Below are 20,530 nucleotides of genomic sequence, written 5' to 3'. Positions count from 1 at the left end.
TCTCTCCTGTAATCCTCTCGACAGAGGCATGAGGAGGGTGATGTGTAACAGAGAGAATGAGAGAGTGAGAGAAGAGAGAGATGAGACCATGTGTACGAGAGGATGATGAGAGACAGAGTGACAGTGAGAGAGAAAGAGACTCCACATTGAGACAAAGGATTGAAGGAAGGAAGGAAGGAAGGAAGGAAGGAAGGAAGGAAGGAAGGAAGGAAGGAAGGAAGGAAGGAAGGGTGGCGGTAGAATCCCTCATTCCAATAGAACAGGAGGAGAGAATCGAGACGGCACAAGGGAGGCATTCTTGCAAGCACAAGTGAACCAGCGATCAGACTAGCAATCCTAGCACATTTACCAGATAAGGAAATAGGGAGGGAGGAGAGAGAGAAAGAGAGGGGTCTGAAGGGGGGAATGTGGCATGCTTACGTAGTTTGACAGAGATCGAGTGAGAGAGTGAACCAGAGAGAGTGAGAGAGTGCTGAAAGGAGAGGGAGGAACAAGGAGCGAGACCTAGAGAGAGATAGGTAATCAGAGAGACTGAGCTCAGAACACAAACATAAGGAGAGGGGAAAGGAGGGAGCAAGGAGAGAGAAAGAGCAAAGAGAGGGAGAGAAGAGAGAGATGATGGTTTTCCAGGAGGATAGCCACTCATCCTTGCTCTCTGCGGCAGACATGACTCCAGGCGGAGGACTCTGCTGGAATTAGCCAGAGGGACGATAGAGGACAGCAGGTCTGCAGCACCGCTGCCTAAGTGTATGCAGCAAGGCAGCTGATTGAGTGTGTGTGCCGGCGTTTATTTTGTCTTTTTTTTTTTTAACTGTTTCTTGTAGTGATTGGGGGTGGAGGAGCCAACATTCCCATGACTATGAATTTCAGTAAGCAATACAGTGCATGGCAGGAGCTTTATGTGCAAATGTGTCTTTACATCATAGTGTAGTAAATATAGGGAGGATTCAGGCAGTGAAAGTCGGTCCTCGAGTTTTAGCGTGTGTGTGTGTGTGTGTGGCTGTGCGTGGAGGTGTGCAGAGGAGAGGTCAGCTGGGTGCAGTGTGTAGTGTTCTGGGTTAGAAGAGGCAGGGTACAGGGAAAGTACTGAACACAATGCAAGGACAAGAGCTTCACACTCATGGGAGGGAGTGCATCTGAGGTACCAGGACAGCCCTGGGGGTAGGGTGGAGCACAGAGCGAGAGAGGGCAGGGAAGAGCGGGAGTGACGGGGAGAAAGAGGGGGAGGAGGGAGAGAAGGAGAGAGAGAGCAAGATCATGGCTGTCACATACAGTGAGCTATAGCATAGATCTGAGTGGTGCAGCAGGGGGAAGACAAGCTTCACTACACAGGGAGGGGGAGGGAGGGAGAGAGGAGGAGAGAGGAGGAGAGGCAGACGGCACCACTCCTCTGCCAGGAAGAGAAGAGCACAACGGGACCAGACCGAGGGAGGGCACACACGTTCACCCCCACACAGTCACTCCCATAGAGAACCATCGGCCAGGTCAACGAGTAGAGGTCAGAAGAAGCTGGTGTGGGACGGGGGCGGATGCGCCCCCTCTGGCTGGGGACCGTCAGGAGCGCTGAGCCCAGGAGGAGGGGGAGGAGGAGCGGGAGGAAGAGGGGGAGAGCCCCGGAGACCCGGTTCCTCCTTAGGCTGAACCTGTCTTTCAATGACCATGGGGGAGTGGACCATTCTGGAGCGGCTGCTCGAGGCTGCTGTCCAGCAACATTCTACCATGATTGGGAGGTAAGACTGTCCCCCTGCCACTCATCACCAGTGTCTGTGTGTGTAAAAATAGTTTTGTGTGTGTGTTTTGTGATGGGAAATGCTTGTGTGTGTTGGTGTTTTGGCAGGTAGCCTAGAAGTTTAGAGCATTGGACCAGTAACCGAAAGGTCACTGGTTCGAATCCCCGATCCGACTAGATGACAAATCTGTCGATGTGCCCTCGAGCAAGGCTCTTAACCTTAATTACTCCTGTAAGTTGCTCTGGATAAGAGCATCTGCTAAATGACAAAAACATAAATGTATGTGTGTTTTGAATGTTAACTGGGTTGGTGGTATCCCTGAGGACCGTCCCAGCAGTCCTCCCCGCCCCTCCCCTCCCCGGCCATTCCCCCCTTCTGTGCCCATCATTATTTAAGGCAAAGCTAATTGCACATAATCAATAGCTGGTATTACTGGGCATTAGGTCTAATTCAGCCAAGCTCCTGTGTTGATTTCACCTATTGGTCCTGGTATTGATGGAGGGGCAATGGGAGTCTCTAGTAGCAAGGGAGAGGAGGAGGGAGGAGAGCGAGACATACCGAGAAAAGAGAGTCAGAGGACAGAAATGAAGGTGTGGGTGAGCAGGATGAGATGGAGGAAATTATTCTGAACTTGGCAGAGGAGAGATTGCTTCTTGTGGTTTTGTGTGTTCTGTAGTTACTGGAGTGTAGTGACAGAAGGTTATGCATGAGCAGATTGGAGTCTTATTAGCAGTGGAGACATGTACTGAGGACGAACATACTGTAATGGCAGATTTTTTTCTCTGGCATGTGAAAAATCTGCTTCATCGTCTCTCGCCTGCGTGATTAGTCAAATTCAAAGTGTGATTTTCCACCCATTAACCACAATGTGAGTTACTCACATTGGTAAACTGCACTTGTCCCCTGTATGGAAAAATCACACACAATATTTCCATATGCTTGCTTACCCAGTGAAGCATACAGCTATAGGATTTCAGGATTGCAGTACAGTGCAGTAGAGAGGAAGTCTACAGAGCTTGGCTACCTATGTTAACATGGAGGCCAGCTGCACTGCTGTGCTCATTAACCTCAACCCCAGGTAGTCCCCAGCAAGGGCAAAGCCTGACCTTCTCTCTCATACAAGCACAGTACAATCACTGCGTGTCTGTGTTTGTGTCTGTTTTTGTGCTTTTGTCTTTTTTTTGTGTGTGTGTCTGTGATTGTATGTGTTTGTCTGTGTATGTCTGTGTTTGCCTGTGTATGTGTATGTCTGTGTATGTCTGTGTTTGTCTGTGTATGTGGTTGTCTGTGTATGTCTGTGTATGTCTGTGTTTATCTGTGTATGTGTTTGTCTATGTCTGTCTGTGTATGTGTTTGTCTGTGTATGTGTTTGTCTGTGTATGTGTTTGTCTGTGTATGTGTGTGCACGTACATGTTTATCAGAGTATGTGGCTAGAAGGCTATATACAGCAGTCTAAATAGAGACTGAGGGCGACATTTTCCTAGTGCAAAAGCGCTGTGCAAAGTACAAACATTACCATACATCTCATTATAATCTAGCAGCGCTATTTAATTTGAAACTTTTCTTCAACAATGTGCGTTATGAAGAAGCAACTATTTATGTTTTGCTTAGTTTACTAAACTCAAGTTAAATAATTGACTAAATAATCAAATCGGAGGGGATTATTTAACTTGAGTTTAGTAAACTGAGCAATACATAAAGTCACCTCTTCATAGCACGTTGTTTAAGAAGGTTTCAAATGAAATAGTGTTGCTAGATTATAATGAGGTTTATGGTAATGTTTGCACGTTGCACAGTGCTTTTGAACTATGAAATGTCACAACAATGTTCATGGTTTTAAATGTAGGTTGTAGTGTAGTATCACTATAGTATTATTATTTCATATTATTCAACATGGTGGATTTGAAAAGCAAAAGGAATAATTAGAACCACAAATAGGAGCTAAGTGGGATAACAAATCCAAGTTCAGGCACTCGTGTGGGTCTGCAAGTTGAAAAGCCTTTAATGTGTGGGCGAAGTCATGATTAAAATCCACCAAGGCGTATCGGCTAACGCGTTCATCAGGGTGTCCCAATGGTGGATATGATTTGGGGTCATGCTAAAGTAGATCAAAGTTCTGAAAAATACAGATAAAGTAGACTACACAAACAACCAAACCAAATATGTGAGTGTGGATACACACTGTATCTCCCCGTTTCTCTAAAGGCCATACGATTATGAACAGGATAAGGGATCTGCATTTTCCATCTCCTTTGAGTTTAGATCAAGCCCCTGTCTGGCAACTAGAATCAATTATAGTCTGTTGGGTGCAAAAGAGGAATACATTAATCAGAGAATGAATCAACGAATGAAAAAACGCCTACAATCATTCAGAAGCAGAGACAACTCTCTCAATGAGTTTGCGGTGTCTGACAGAGAGCATTATTAATGCTGACATGGACTTCTGTTCATGTCTTTTATTCTTAATCTGAGCGCTGCTGTTGATCTTGCGCTTTACAGGCCCGACAAGAAAGGCTTTTCCCCTCATATCAAACATATTTGATGACTAATTCTCCTCAAGCTAAACGTGGGTCCATCCTTTTCATCATTGTCTCCTTCTGTAGTATTTATATATGTGGTGTTAAAGGCATTGAGGTGTTTCCACACTCTATACCAGACATGGTCAGATGACTAAAGTGATCATGTGAATAGTGACCCTATAGTGCACCACAGAAAAGTCTCTTTTTATTTCTACATTTAGACGCTCAGTAGCCTACATTCCTCTGGTTTCTCCTGCTGCTGGTGAGGACATGAGGGTGTGTTGTAACTGATACCTTAGTGTTTGGGCCATGTTCAATCTGTTAGTCCTGTCTGTGTGGCCTCTAGATGTTAGCAGTAACCCGATATCTCTGTGGTGGCCCTCTATCAGTCCATTCTGTCTGTGTGAATTTAGATTCTTAATAGCAACTGCAGATATGGGACTGAGTGTTTAGATACGTACATGGTGCATGTATACAGGGTGATTCTTTAAGCTACTTGCAACGTGTTGGTGAAGGCCTGGCTGTGAAATTGTTTCATGTGGTCAGACTGCTGTTTCAGAGATGTGGCTCTGCTAGTCATTATATATCAGGGTCAGGTCAGCCATTTTGAACATTCAGTAGTGTATGTAAATGTAGCAGCGGTCTGATTAGAATGCATGTTCATGTATATGTGACAGTTCTGTTATAATCCTGCTCACTAGATTCTCTTCTGACTCCAAATCAAGTCTCTGTCCCCCTCCTGCAGTCACTGTGCCACTTATACTGTCTCTTTGTCCTAACTGTCCTCTATAGGCTCTCTCACACACTCCCCCCCCCCTCTTTGCTCTGCTTCATTCTGACACACACACACACACACACACACACACACACACACACACACGTATGTGATCCCTCTTTACAAAGCGTTAATGTGCTCTTCCAGGAGAGAAATAAGCCGGGGGTAGTTCCTGTATTAAATCAGGTTAAACACCTTGCAGGTAAAAGGGAAAGGAAGTGTGTTGATGCATCATTTTCTCCACTGCAATGCTGTAGTGGGGTCAGTGCCAGAGACGAATGGAGCAGGAAGAGAGAGAGAGAATGGAGGACTAGGGGATCAGGGAGAGATTAAACAATGGAAATGAGGGGATGGAGGGATGGGAAGGAAGGGATGGCGCTGCAGAGGATGAGGAAAAAGAGGGTAAGTTTCCATCTGCAGAGTATCTGAGTTGGCAGCACAGGTTGTTATCACAATCAGTGGCATGGAGAATCTGTGTCATTACTCAATACACTGGAGATGCTAACTGACCCTACTGCAGAGGAGACAGCCATACTGGATTGGATACACCCACGGCATCGGGCTAGATTTTTATATTTTAGCAGACACTCTTATCCAGAGCATCTTACAGTAGTGGGTGTATACATTTTCATACTGGTCCCTGGTGAAATCAAACCCACAACCCTGTCGTTGCAAACACCATGCTCTACCAACTGAGCCACATGTGTTTTTCAGACATATTTGATACAAAATAAGACGGCTGTTGCATATAGTTAGTATTTGCTTCTTCTACATAGTCCCATATTCACAGAGGAGAATAGTGATGCCATACAATATTCACCAACTAGCTCAAACGCTAATTGAAAGAGGGAGGTAGAGAGGGAGAGATGGAGAGAGGGGGAGATGAAGAGATGCTCCTTCAGTGTGATAGCCAGTGTGTTGTAATGTAATGCAGCTCTCTAATCTCTGTGCTTGGTCAGGTCTTCATTATGTGCTGCCATAAGCAATTAGCTGTGTCTTGTTATGGAGACATGCTCCGTATGAGATGAAATAACAGTTTCACTCTGGGTGTCCAGTATGTGTGGCTGAATATTATGTGACTGCTCTCTGTTTTTGTGCCCTTGGTGTTTGTCCACTGTCCACAATGTATTTGCGTTTCTGCTAGTTCTGGCTGTATGCAAGCCTATGTGTGAGTACTCGTGGTGTGAGATAGTATGTGTTTGAGAGGTACAGTGTATGTATGCATAGCATGTGAGATCATGACCTAGTGTATTCATGAGTCTGTGAGCATCATCAGCGTGTGTATATATGTGCATGCATATGTGTCAGTGTGTGTGTGTGTGTACGTTTGTGTGTATGAGCTGGTGTGTGGGTGTTTTCCCTGTGCATCTGGGGTCAGTGCTCAGGGCCGGTGCAGCCTCTGAAGGCTGGCAGCAGCAGCTGCTGTGTGGATGAACGTGTGAGAGCCTTTAGAAGAGCCAGGGCCTGGATGTCCAGCCAACACACCAACTACTACAGGAGCTACCATAGTCTACCATGCCAGACCTCCAAAACCAGGTCGTTGTCATGGCCTGGTTCGCGACGAGGCTGCCATAGACCTAACACTGGAGCTGCTAAAACAGATTACACAGCCTACACATCAGCTAATCTAAAGTATACCGTAGAAACAATGCAGCAGAGCTGCAGAGTGTTTAGAGGCTACACACAAAATGAATTGCCTATACTGTAAAGACTTCCTGGCCATTCAGCATTACCATCACACCATTGCTTGTATAAACCACCATTCAATAGACACTGGCTCTACACTCAGTGTACTTGCTGTTTCTATACCTTTCACCATTACTGTAGGAGTTCTAAGAGCCTGCTCTGATTCATGACTGTGACATCATCCTAGACCAAAGATAGCTAGAGATTCAATTATCCACTTGGGCTGCAATCAGACATGCTCTTTAGCTGGATGATTGGGTCTCTAATCAGAGACCTGGCTGTGGTGGTTTACATCACATTCCATACCAGCCAAGAATACCTTCCTCACTGGTACATTCATCTGGACAGGCTGTTTCTATAGTAACTCACAACTGTGTATATGTGCACATTTGATGCAACATCCTCATTAAGGAATGATTCATCGCCATGATTATTGGTGAATTTTAACACATACGGTATGAGAAAATCTATAGCATTTTATGTACCTTGAAAGTATGGTTTGGTCACAGTGGGGCGAATCGTCCGGTTTTCTAGGTGTGAGATTGACTGATGTAAGACATGTTCCAGCCAGTCTTGCTGTAAGTGATCTGAGGCTGGAGCGTTGATGGTGTTGTACAGAGCTGTGTAGATGTGGTGCCTGGATCCCCATCCTGGATCTTCTGGACCAGTTCAACCAGTTCAACCAGTTCAACCAGTTCAAGCAATGGCCTCGAGTAAATTACGCCGTTGGCTTGATTGAAGAGCTTCCAAAACAAGCAGGCGAACTTCTAATGATAGTCAAACATCTTTTTGCTCATCTGGAGTGGGATATTCAGATGGCGAGGGCCTAAGGGCCTTCCTGCCTTCGTTTGCTCTAAAGTATGGGTCCTCTCTCTGCAGGGTTTAACTGATGTTTCTAGATGACCTTTTTCCACTGCTTTCTGCTAATGCAGCAATCTACTTCATGCTGATTATCCTGTTCTACAGCAGAATACCACACACACACACACACACACACACACACACACACACACACACACACACACACGGCAATCCCAAACCATGTAACACTTACACCCAAACAGTCCAACACCTGAATAAACCAACAGCTCAGGACCGCAGTAAAACTCACACTGTGCAACACCATCACGTACCCCCTGTCAAACATTGCAGGCAAAGCAACCCTGTGAATTCTGCAGAGCCTAATACATGAAAGGGAAATGTAATGACCTGTGCCTTTCCAGGGATATACAGAATATGAAAATATTTGCAACTATTCAGTACAAGAATACATCAAACATGAGGCATAATGAACACATCTGTAATGTTGATTATGGGTTAGTTAGAAACCATACGGTCCTATGCCGTGGACGTGTGAACAGACAGCTTGTGTAGTGTAGCATAGGTGCAGCGCAGGGCCCGCCCCTCTGATGCAGCACACAGCAGGTGTTTGAATGATGATGACAGTCACTCGTTGTGACAGCAGGACCTGGACCAGGCTGCACCAAGGGAACTGCTGCAACACAAACTCACTCAGAGCATCTCTGTGACGACTTGACAGAGGCTCTGTCACACTCAGACTCCTTCATTGTTGAGATACATACAGAAGCTTGTCTTGTTCTATTATCTATTCAATACATTGACAGGGCAATCAGCAGCTGCAGCTGTGTAGAGTCTCACATTTCAAAACCCAGAGATACAGTAGGGATAATAAGGTTCTTTGCCATTAGCTTTATGAAACAGGAAACAATATGCTTTTATCTAGGAGTGTCTGTCAAATGCCTTGCTGAGAAACATCAATACCCTCACTTTCAGTCAAACCATCAAGGAGACAAACACTTACAGTGCATTCGGAAAGTATTCAGACCCCTTCACTTTTTCCATATTTTGTTACATTACAACCTTATTCTAAAATTTATTAAATTATTATTTTCCCTCCTCAATCTACACACAATACCCCATAATGACAAATAGAAAACAGGTTCATAGAAATGTTTGCAATTTTATGAATTTTTAAAACAGAAATACCATACCTTATAATACCTTATTTTTTCATAAGTATTCAGACCCTTTGCTATGAGACTCGAAATTGAGCTCAGGTGCATCCTGTTTCCATTGATCATCCTTGACATGTTTCTACAACTTGATTGGAGTCCACCTGTGGTAAATTCAATTGATTGGACATGATTTGGAAAGTCACACACCTGTCTATATAAGGTCTCACAGTTGACAGTGCATGTCAGAGCAAAAACCAAGCCATGAAGTTGAAGGAATTGTCCGTAGAGCTTCGAGACAGGATTGTGTTGAGGCACAGATTTGGGGAAGGGTACCATTTTTCTCTGCAGCATTGAAGGTCACCAAGAACACAGTGGCCTCCATCATTCTTAAATGAAAGACGTTTGGAAGCACAAAGACTCTTCCTAGAGCTGGCTGCTCGGGCCAAACTGAGCAATCGGGGGAGAAGGGCCTTGGTCAGGGAGGTGACCAAGAACCCAATGGTCACTCTGACAAAACTCCAGAGCTCCTCTGTAGAGATGGGAGAACCTTCCAGAAGGACAACCATCTCAGCAGCACTCCACCAATCAGGCCTTTATGGTAGAGTGGCCAGACGGAAGCCATTCCTCAGTACATGACAGCCCCCTTGGAGTTTGCCAAAAGGCACCTAAAGGACTCTCAGACCATGAGAAACAAGATTCTCTTGTCTGATGAAACCAAGATTGAACTCTTTGGCCTGAATGCCAAGCGTCACGTCTGGAGGAAACCTGGCACCATCCCTACGATGAATTATTTTGGTGGCAGCATCATGCTGTGGGGATGTTTTTCAGTGGCAGGGACTGGGCGACTAGTCAGGATTGAGGGAAATATGAATGGAACAGAGAGATCCTTGATGAAAACCTGCTCCAGAGTGCTCAGGACCTCAGACTGCAAGGACCTGACGCCGGAGATGAGAAGCAGGTACGGGGAGTCAAACATTTATTCAGGGACAGACATGGAACACGACAGGAACAGCGTCAGCACACAGGTAAACAAGAACTTATGACAAACAATCCTGACGCAGGGAACAGAGCTAGGAAACAGACAGATATAGGGAAGGAAATTACACAAGTAATTGAGTCCACGTGAGTCCAATGAGCGCTGATGCGCATGACGGGGAAAGGCAGGCGTGCGTACCACCCAAAGTACACAGCCAAGACAATGCAGGAGTGGCTTCGGGACAAGTCTCTGAATGTCCTTGAGTGGCCCAGCCAGAGCCCAGACATGAACCCAATTGAACATGTCTAGAGAGACCTGAAAATAGCTGTGCAGCGATGCTCCCCATCCAACCTGACAGCGTGAGAGGATCTGCAGAGAAGAATGGGAGAAACTCCCCAAATACAGGTGTGCCAAGCTTATAGCGTCATACCCAAAAAGACTCACGGCTGTAATCGCTGCTTAAGGTGCTGAGTAAAAGTACTGAGTTAAGGGTCTGAATACTTACATAAATGTGATATTTCAGTTGGGATTTTTTTATACATTTGCAAATATTTCTAAAAACCTGTTTTTGCTTTGTCATTATGGGCTACTGTGTGTAGATTGACGAGGGAAGAAACGATTTAGTCAATTTAAGAATAAGGCTGTAACGTAACAAAATGTGGAAAAGTGAAGGGGTCTGAATACTTTCTGAATGCAGTGTGTGTGTGTGTGTGTGTGGTGCATGTATGGCTGTGTGTCTGTGTAGCTGTGTGTGTGTAGTGCAATGTATGGCTGTGTGGCTGTGTGTGTGGCTGTGTGTCTGTGTAGCTGTGTGTGTGTAGTGCATGTATGGCTGTGCGTCTGTGTGGCTGTGTGTGTGGCTGTGTGTCTGTATGGCTATGTGTCTGCGCTTGTAATTATGTACTTGCTTGTGTGATTCCCTGCATGCATGTGTGTTCTGTAAGAGTGGAAGTGTGTGCAAATGTTCATGTACATGGCATTGAACCTCTGAAACACCAAAGGTGTAGAAATCTCTTCTGTTTTATTTTCAAACACAGTGAGAGGCAGTGTAGCGTACACACAGCTGCTCCAAACACAGACGACAAGACACACATGCCACCTCGCACAAGCAAGGGATACACAGGGAATACACAAGCACCCACACACACACACACACACACAGTACATGCACACTCACATACACACATCAAAATAAACACGCATGCTCATATGCAAACACATGCCCATCCGAGGCCCAGGTGGTGTGAGAACAGTCCTGCAGCAGCATGCAACTCTATTTAAAGTCTGTAGCATAGTACCACATGTTCTGCCTGCTCTGCTGCCCGGCTAGGAATCTGTACCATCACATCTGCCTGTCTTTCCCCCTGATTTAGCATGTTTGTCTCACTTTACATCTGCCTGTCTTTCCCCCTGATTTAGCATGTTTGTCTCACTTTACATCTGCCTGTCTTTCCCCCTGATTTAGCATGTTTGTCTCACTTTACATCTGCCTGTCTTTCCCCCTGATTTAGCATGTTTGTCTCACTTTACATCTGCCTGTCTTTCCCCCTGATTTAGCATGTTTGTCTCACTTTACATCTGCCTGTCTATCCCCCTGATTTAGCATGTTTGTCTCACTTTACATCTGCCTGTCTTTCCCCCTGATTTAGCATGTTTGTCTCACTTTACATCTGCCTGTCTTTCCCCCTGATTTAGCATGTTTATCTCACTTTACATCTGCCTGTCTATCTGTCTACATTCATACGGTTTCTGTATCTTCTCACGCCTCACACACAGTTCTTGTTTCTCTCACTCCTTCATCCCTCCATCCCTTGCTCTCTTCTCCTCTCTCTCCCTGAGCCTCCGCTCTGACTGGATCAGTAGGGGGTTGCTGTGGTAACTGGCCATGGAGAGTGGGTGTGGGGGGAGGTGGGGCTAATTTTAAAGACACACCAGGGTCTCCTTTGACACTGCACTATGAAAAAACTAGGAGAGAGAGAGGGGGAGAGAACAAAAGAGGTGGAGTGTGAGGGACATAGAGAGAGAAAGGAACAGAGAGAGATAGGAGGAGAGGGATGTAAAGAGAGAGGGAGTGAGAGAGAGATTAAAAATGGCAGCATATGTATTCAGCAGTGCTAAAGATGTTAATTGAACAGCCACTGGTAGCTGCCTTTTTCACGTAAATGGAGGCTATCTAAGCTGCTTAGCAACAGTAAAATGAGTGTCTGCATCTTCTGAGGAACTCTACAACCTGCTGCTCCAAATGAAGTGCACACACTCAATCAATGTCCCATTGAACACTTCACCATCAGTCAAACCAATAATATGGGCTAAATAATCAATACACAGGAAGGGAGGGAGAGAGCATGAGGGGCGGGGCATTGCTTTAGGACAGCACTAGCAGTGAATTTTAAACATCGCTGATGTCATTTGGTTGACATTTTCACTGATGCCAGTGGAGCATATTGCAGTACATAAACCATGTTTAGGTGAGGAAGCATTGATAAAGTATAGTAGCCTATTCAATGGGGTTTAGATCGTCTGTGTGTGTGTGGATGTAGTAGTACTGGGTAGATTGAGGAGGAGTGGGATTAAGCTCTCAGCACGTCTCCACAGGCAGAGCTGAGAGGGAGAGAGCTCATCTCTTGTCTGTCTGCTGTTGAAAAATGAATGGAGATGCTGGCTGGATAGGAGACAGGAGGGTTACGCTCAGCCAGCAACATGATGGATATTCATGCAGGGTTCCACATGTTCATTATCCACAGAAATGACTGAGACTATCTCTCCTCTCCTACCTTTCTTCGCTTCACACTGCAGCAGCTGAGGGATTTGTGCACACACACGCATTCACACACACACACGCATTCACACACACACATGCATTCACACACACACGCATTCACACACACACGCATTCACACACACACGGATTCACACACACGCGCAAGCACACACACACACAAGCACACACAGAGAGCGACCACTACACACATCTGATCAAACTTGTCCTTGGTGTGAGAGCTGCTTTTGTCTCCATTGATATGCTGCGGTTGAGCAGAGGTACATATAAAACACAGCTTTTATTGGCTTAAGACAAATGATGTCACTATAATTCACACCTTTATTTAACCAGGTAGGCAAGTTGAGAACAAGTTCTCATTTACAATTGCGACCTGGCCAAGATAAAGCAAAGCAGTTTGACACATACAACGACACAGAGTTAGTTACACATGGAGTAAAACAAACATACAGTCAATAATACAGTAGAGACAAGTCACATGACAAAAGCCAAAGCCAACCTGGAAACACATTAGCTTTGGCTTTCAATTCATGATAATAGACGAGTAACATGTCTAATTAATCATGTCAATATCACAGTACTTACAATAATTATTTGTTCTACTCTGTGTCACATCTGACTAGGGTTGCAAAACTTTCAATACATTTCCTGGTTGGAGGACTCCCAGAATCAGGAGGAAATAAGTACGAAATCCAAAATCCTCCAACCAGGATGACTGTGAAACCAGGACATTTATTGAAAGATCCCAGAATTGTGCAACCGTAGCTACATTTAACACTCCTCTTAACACATAACTGATATTGTGTCTTCCCCACCCATCTCTCTTTCCCTCTCTCCAGGATCCTGCTGACTGTAGTAGTGATCTTCCGTATTTTGATAGTAGGTATAGTGGGTGAAAAAGTCTACGAGGACGAGCAGATAATGTTCATCTGCAACACTATGCAGCCGGGCTGCAACCAGGCCTGCTACGACAAGGCCTTCCCCATATCCCACATCCGCTTCTGGGTCTTCCAGATCATCTTGGTGTGTACGCCCAGTCTATGCTTCATCACCTACTCTGTGCACCAGTCCGCCAAGCAGCGTGACCGCAGTTACTCCATGCTGCACCCCTACATAGACCACGGTCATGCAAGTCACCACAGTCGCGGAGGCGACCACCACGCCCGCAAGCTGCGCAACATCAACGGTATCCTGGTGCAAAACCCCGACAGCGGCAAGGAGGAGCAGGACCTGGAGGTCAAGGAGATCCCAAATGTACCCCGGGGGCTCACGCAGGCCAAGAGCTCCAAGGTGCGGCGGCAGGAGGGCATCTCCCGCTTCTACGTCATCCAGGTGGTGTTTCGTAACGTGCTGGAGATCGGCTTCCTGGCAGGCCAGTACTTCCTGTATGGCTTCAACGTGCCAGGGATGTTTGAGTGTGACCGTTACCCCTGCGTGAAGGAGGTGGAGTGTTACGTGTCACGCCCCACAGAGAAGACGGTGTTCCTGATCTTCATGTTTGCGGTGAGCGGCATCTGTGTGCTGCTCAACCTGGCCGAGCTCAACCACCTGGGCTGGAGGAAGATCAAGACGGCCGTCAGGGGTGTTCAGGCCCGCAGGAAGTCCATCTGTGAGGTGCGTAAGAAGGACGTGTCGCATGTGTCCCAGGCTCCCAACCTGGGCAGGACCCAGTCCAGTGAGTCAGCCTATGTCTGACAGAGGCTCCTCCACATGGGGGACCTGGACCTCTGGACCGAGCACAGATTTCTCTGGGGAGGACGAACACTTAATCCAGCTCCCCCCACCCTGAGGGGCACTAACTTTACACTGCAACATTATTCAGGGGTGCAGAGGGACTTCACATAGCCATACCGGAGGATTATTGGAGAGAAGAGCTTTTTGGACTCTACAGGAGAGAGAGAAAGTACCTAAATGGCAGTTGAGGTACTAACTAAAGTTAGATTTAAACTGTTGGGAGTGTTGTGCCGTCCAAGAGAACACACTGGATAAAGAGGAGATGGAACTAATTACTGTAAGAATATGAATTAAGGGTAGTTCAAATTAAGAAATAAGTCTCACATAAATATATTATCTTTGCCTTTGTGAGAGGTCAAACATTGTCCCTTCATTTATTTAAGTATGTTTGCATATGCAAGAACGTATGTGTGAGCATGCATGCGCATGTGTGTGTGTGTGTGTGTGTGCGCAAGAGATAAGGCAGTGTGTATGTCCTTTGTTCTGCAGAGTCAGAGCAGAGACGATGGGTGAAGTTGAGTTGCTGAGGGAATGAAAACATTCCTTCTTTCCGTTATTTTCCTTCCCTGCGGCAGATCCACTATAAGGAGGAGCCAAGCAGAGGAGATGCACCTTTTATTATCCCCTTAGAAACCCAGAAAAGAAGGCTTTAAAATGTTTTCAAAAATCAACACCAAAACTATACCTCAGCACAAACTGGAACCCCTGTCCCCGTCCCCATCCCCGCCCTGTCCCCGTCCCCGCCCTGTCCCCGTCCCCGCCCTGTCCCCGTCCCCGTCTCCGTCCCCGTCCCCGCCCTGTCCACGTCCCCATTCCCGCCCTGTCCCCGTCCCCGTCCCCGCCCTGTCCCTGTCCCCGTCCCCGTCCTGTCCCCGTCCCCGCCCTGTCCCCGTCCCCGTCCCCTCTCCCTGCACTAGCATTCCTCCCATAGCCCCTGTCCCAGTCCCGTCCCCGCCCTGTCCCCGTCCCCGTCCCTGCTCCCTGCACTAGCATTCCTCCCATAGCCCCCCCCCCCCCCCGTCCCCGTCCCCCCCCCCCTGTCCCCCCATCCCCCCATCGCTGTATAATGCATTATTTTATAAGACTGACTACAGTATGAAGCACTAAAGGAATGAATGGGATTCCAACCAGCCGTTATTCCTCCATTACACAGGAAACAGAAGTATTTACTCACAGAACATTTGGACGTTTTTAAACCCACAAGTTTTTGCTTTACTATCGAATTTGGTGCCATATTTCCAAGTTACTGTAAATAATTGAATGTAATAATAATTGCATAAAGCCAGCTTATTCCCCTATGAGGTATGGGTGGGTGGGGGAATGGCGGTGTTGGGTTGGGTGCTGGGATTTGGGTGGTGCTGGAGATTAATCATAGATTGCCAGCTTTAAGAATATATCATATTCATGTGCTCTTTGTTAAGCTTTTGTTCTATAATGGAAACTGTAAGTTCCAAAAAAGTATTTTTTCCCCTCCTATGGACTTTGAAAAAGGCATGTACTGAAGCATTCATAGAATGGATAGATTGTGTTATGACATGTAATAAAAAAGAGACTGTTTCATTTATTTGCATCCTGCTCCTGTGACATGTAATAATCAGCATGTGTTAAGATTAAAAATGATATATGAGATGTGAACATAGCACCCTGTAACGGGGATATGGGGAGCGAATATTGGAAAGGCTCCAGAATTGCAGCAATAATATTAATATTATATTGCAGAAAAAAATAAATGAATAAATATATATAAATATCAAAAAGCCTCATATTTTCTGCTGAAGTGTGTGTCCAGGCTATGAGAATAAGACTACGGCACAAGGTTAAAATCGCATCGAGAACAGTTTCAGACATTGAGTAGCAAAAACAGAAAATGTTTACAGAGTGAAAATGAACATAAAACGGCACATTTATGGACACTGATGACAAGATATACAGTACGATGGATACTTTGAATTCCCGTGCAAATACTTTATGACAATGTGAATATTGTTCTAATAACAGAGGATGTATGATTCAAGTTGTGTACCTAGGCCAGACATGAACAAACCACCAGGCAAATTCATTTGACTTTGTCATGAAAAGGAAACAACATTAATAAGTTAGATAAACAAAGTCAGCTAGGCAGAGTTAGTTGCCACGGACCCAAAATCCATTCAGTAAGACAGAAAATAAACAGAGTTACTCCAGCAGAGACCCCCACACTAACAGAATCTAGCTTTGATCAAATCCAAACAGAGTTACTCCAGCAGAGACCTCCACACTAACAGAATCTAGCTTTGATCAAATCCAAAAATTGACCCAAGTGCTAATCACAAATCACAACCCAGGTGCTTTGATTTGGGCTTTCATCTAGGGCTCTTTGATGGAGGCTTATGGCCCTTGTCCCCACTGGAGGATTCCGAGAACTGAGGTGTGTGTGTGTGTGTGTGTGTGTGTGTGTGTGTGTGTGTGTGTGTGTGTGTGTGTGTGTGTGTGTGTGTGTGTGTGTGTGTGTGTGTGAGTGTGTGTGTGAGAGAGAGAGAGAGAGAGAGAGAGAGGGAGGGAGGGAGGGAGACTATGATTGCTGCAGTCCAGGAAGACTGACAGACAGCAGCACATTCCCAGGTGAGCTCATCCAACTGATCTCACTCAGTCCTCTGAGTAAGAGATGAATAACTTTACACATTTTGGGAGTGGCTGGCTATCTCTGGTCAATCTTCCTGTTGTTTATGGTTAGGAGATTCAATGAGGTCATGGTCAAATCAAATTTTATTCGTCACAGTTTACAGCAGCTATAAAAAGTGCAGCAAAATGCTTGTGTGCTAGCTCCCTCAACAATGCAGTACGTTATTCAATATCAATAATAACAATCAGAGTTGAGTCAAAAATAGTAAGTACAGATGTCGGATCTCAATTTGATCACTCTTTTGTTGCTGAGAATGTTCTTGCACCGCAGGAAATGCAGGAGAGCTTTGTGATTTACATAAATTAATTGAAAACCCACACTAACACGTTTATATGAACAATATTGCACTTTTCATGTAGCCTACTTTTGGCCAGCTAGTAGCTTAACTACCAATCAAGCAACGTTATGGCCAAATGTTCAAATCCTGTTGCTGCAGGATTATTTTGCTGTGACAATAAAGTCAATTTAAGATCCTATATCTGTAATAGGAGAGGTAGTTTGCATAGTCAGTATTTACAAATATAAAGTGTGCAGTGTCTTGGTCACGCAGTAGAATTAATAATATATAACAGAGCAGCGTTGACTGTGTGTGTCTGTGTCTGTATGGGTGTGTGTTTGTACTTGTGTGGTGTTTGTGTGTACATTTTTGTGTAAGAGTTGGATGTGTGGATAGTCAGTGCAGAAAGTCTCTAAAGTGTTGATAATCTCTAAAGTGTTGATAGTCTCCAAGGTGTTGATAATCTCTAAAGTGTTGATATTCTCTAAAATGTTGATAATCTCTAAAGTGTTGATAGTCTCTAAAGTGTTGATAGTCTCTAAAATTGATAGTCTCTAAAGTGTTGATAATCTAAGGTGTTGAAAGTCTCTAAAGTTGATAGTCTCTAATGTTGATAATCTCTAAAGTGTTGATAATCTCTAAAGTGTTGATAATCGAAGGTGTTGATAGTCTCTAAAGTTGATAATCTCTAAAGTGTTGATATTCTCTAAAGTGCTGACATTCTCTAAGGTACAGATAGTCTCTAAAATGCAGATAGTCTCTAAAGTGCAGATAGTCTCTAAAGTGTTGATAATCTCTAAGGTGCAGATAGTCTCTAGGGTGTTGATAGTCTTTACGGTGCAGATGATCTCTAAAGCCATTTGATTACCTGTTCAGGAGTCTTATGGCTTGGGGGTAAAAACTGTTGAGAAGCCTTTTTGTCCTAGACTTGGCACTCCGGTACCTCTTGCCATGCGGTAGTAGAGAGAACCGTCTATGACTGGGGTGGCTGGGGTCTTTGACCATTTTTAGGGACTTTCTCTGACGCCGCCTGGTGTAGAGGTCCTGGATGGCAGGCAGCTTAGCCCCAGTGATGTACTGGGCCGTATGCACTACCCTCTGTAGTGCCTTGCGGTCAGAGGCCGAGCAATTGCCGTACCAGGCAGTGATGCAACCATGCTTTCTATGTTGCAGTTGTAGGACCTTTTGAGGATCTCAGGACCCATGCCAAATCTTTTTATTTTCCTGAGGGGGAATATGCTTTGTTGTGCCCTCTTCACGACTGACTTGGTGTGTTTGGACCATTCTAGTTTGCTGTTGATGTGGACACCTAGGAACTTGAAGCTCTCAACCTGCTCCACTACAGCCCCATCGATGAGAATGGGGGCGTGCTCGGTCCTCCTTTTCCTGTAGTCCACAATCACCTCCTTAGTCTTGGTTACGCTGAGGGATAGGCTGTTATTCTGGCACCACCCGGCCAGGTCTCTGACAAATTGTAGTATATAAATAGAAATAAAAAAGATAATTGAATTATTACACTATTACCCTATTGCTAACAAAAAACACACAAATAAATCTAAATTGCACAAATCCTATATCACAAAAATACACAAATAGAATAACACACTTATAAAGAAGAGAACCTGATTATTCCACTATTACACAGAAACACACAAACTAAATTGCACAACTAATTGCATTAGTAGTGTACAAAGTTAGAGGTGCGCTATTTGACAGATTCCCCCGCTCCCCCTTCCCCGGGCTTCCAGTGGAGAGACCTGAGGTCAACCTACCAACGTCCCCATCCCCATCTCGTACTTCTGAGTGGGAGACCTTCCCAGACAGTAGCCTACCTAGCTCACAAAATAGAATCAGAGTGCCCACTCCCACAAGGTTAATTGACCCACAGTCCCACACAGTGACATGATATCATTGATGTTAAGTGCAAATGAGCGATAGAAAACCGATCGCGCAAATGTCTCAATTCGGGATATGTATATATTTTGTTGTGCGGGCGCCCCATGCCGCCCCTGGCAAGATGTTGCCCCGGCAAGATGCCGCCCTGGGCGGATGCCCATGTCGCCTATGCCTAAATCCACCACTGATCACTGCATATGCTTGGCCTGCCAATATTATTTTCAGACCATATTATATTTCAAAACTCGAGCTTTGAGCCTTTGATAACAAAGTAGATCAGTTGTTGTATTACTTGCGAGGCACAGCTGAGCATAAATTTGAATAATTTGCTTTTTATTTTGCTGTACTGATGGTAGGCCTACCTGCAGCAAATGGTTCGCCTCTCATCGTCCCTACTCTCTCCTTTCCTCTGGTGAGACGTTTCATATTATTCTGTAAGTAACACTCCATCTAGTATGATATGCCATGTTTCGTATGGTATGTATTCATTTGTGGATGTCCATGATCCATTTCGTACGATATGTTACGAACTACAATTCGTATGATATGTCATGGATTTCCAAAACATACAACATGTTATGAGTTTGCAAAATGTATAATATGTTATGAATTTGAAAAACGTATGATATGTTACGAATTCCAATGTGTTGTGGCTAATGTTAGCTAGGTGGCTAATGCTAACGTTAGCTAGGCTAGGGGTTAGGGTTAGGATTAAGGTTAGGGTAGGGGTTAGCGTACATGCTAAGTAGTTGGAAAGTAGCTAAAAAGTAGTAAGAAGTTGAAAAGTTGCTAAAGTAAAGATGAGGTTTAAGCACGCAACCTTTGGGATGCTAGACATTCGCATTATATGCCCACCCATTCACCCTGACAAACCACCCTCCTTTCATGTTTGCCTTAAGTAACCTTCTGTCTTATGTAAGCATACCAAACGTAACATATCATACTAATTTGAGTGTCCCGGATATACATTTACTATGTTATGTCTAGTCTATGAGACCAGGCTGGTGAGACTGACCGGAGAGGGGGGACACAGTCTTCCACCTGATGGCGAAACTCGAGTCACACCACATTGCACAAATTCATGTTATTCCTATGACCAGATAAAGTGAAATATTCCTTGATATTAAAATAGACACGAGGAGCTGCTAATAATAAAAACTCAGGCCTATCGATACACGGCTACCCCATACCTCTACTTCTAACTGATTGGTTTATGTAAGCGGGGTAGAAGTAAAAGCAAGTGGAAGTAGGAAGAAGCGCATTCATGTTTTGTAAATGTGTTGACAAAAACAGTGACAGTGCTGAGTAAAAACAGTGACAGTGCTGAATAAAAACAGTGACAGTGCTGAATAAAAACAGTGACAGTGCTGAATAAAAACAGTGACAGTGCTGAGTAAAAACAGTGACAGTGCTGAGTAAAAACAGTGACAGTGCTGAGTAAAAACAGTGACAGTGCTGAGTAAAAACAGTGACAGTGCTGAGTAAAAACAGTGACAGTGCTGAATAAAAACAGTGACAG

At 45.0% G+C, this 20,530-nt stretch overlaps 1 protein-coding gene across 1 annotated transcript; it reads left to right on the top strand.

Annotated features, from left to right (window-relative positions):
* Positions 1-156: 156 nt before the first annotated feature.
* LOC110533789 (gap junction delta-2 protein-like) lies at positions 157-14,949 on the top strand. Its single transcript, XM_021618305.2, has 2 exons — positions 157-1,730; positions 13,282-14,949. The coding sequence occupies exons 1-2, from the start codon at positions 1,654-1,656 to the stop codon at positions 14,135-14,137; spliced, it is 933 nt and encodes a 310-aa protein (XP_021473980.1). The 5' UTR covers positions 157-1,653; the 3' UTR covers positions 14,138-14,949.
* The last annotated feature ends 5,581 nt before the right edge of the window (positions 14,950-20,530 follow it).

The sequence above is a fragment of the Oncorhynchus mykiss genome, chromosome 10 (assembly GCF_013265735.2).
Source record: "Oncorhynchus mykiss isolate Arlee chromosome 10, USDA_OmykA_1.1, whole genome shotgun sequence".
In the NCBI taxonomy this organism is placed as follows: Eukaryota; Metazoa; Chordata; class Actinopteri; order Salmoniformes; family Salmonidae; genus Oncorhynchus; species Oncorhynchus mykiss.
This window is presented reverse-complemented; position numbering and strand designations above follow the sequence as displayed.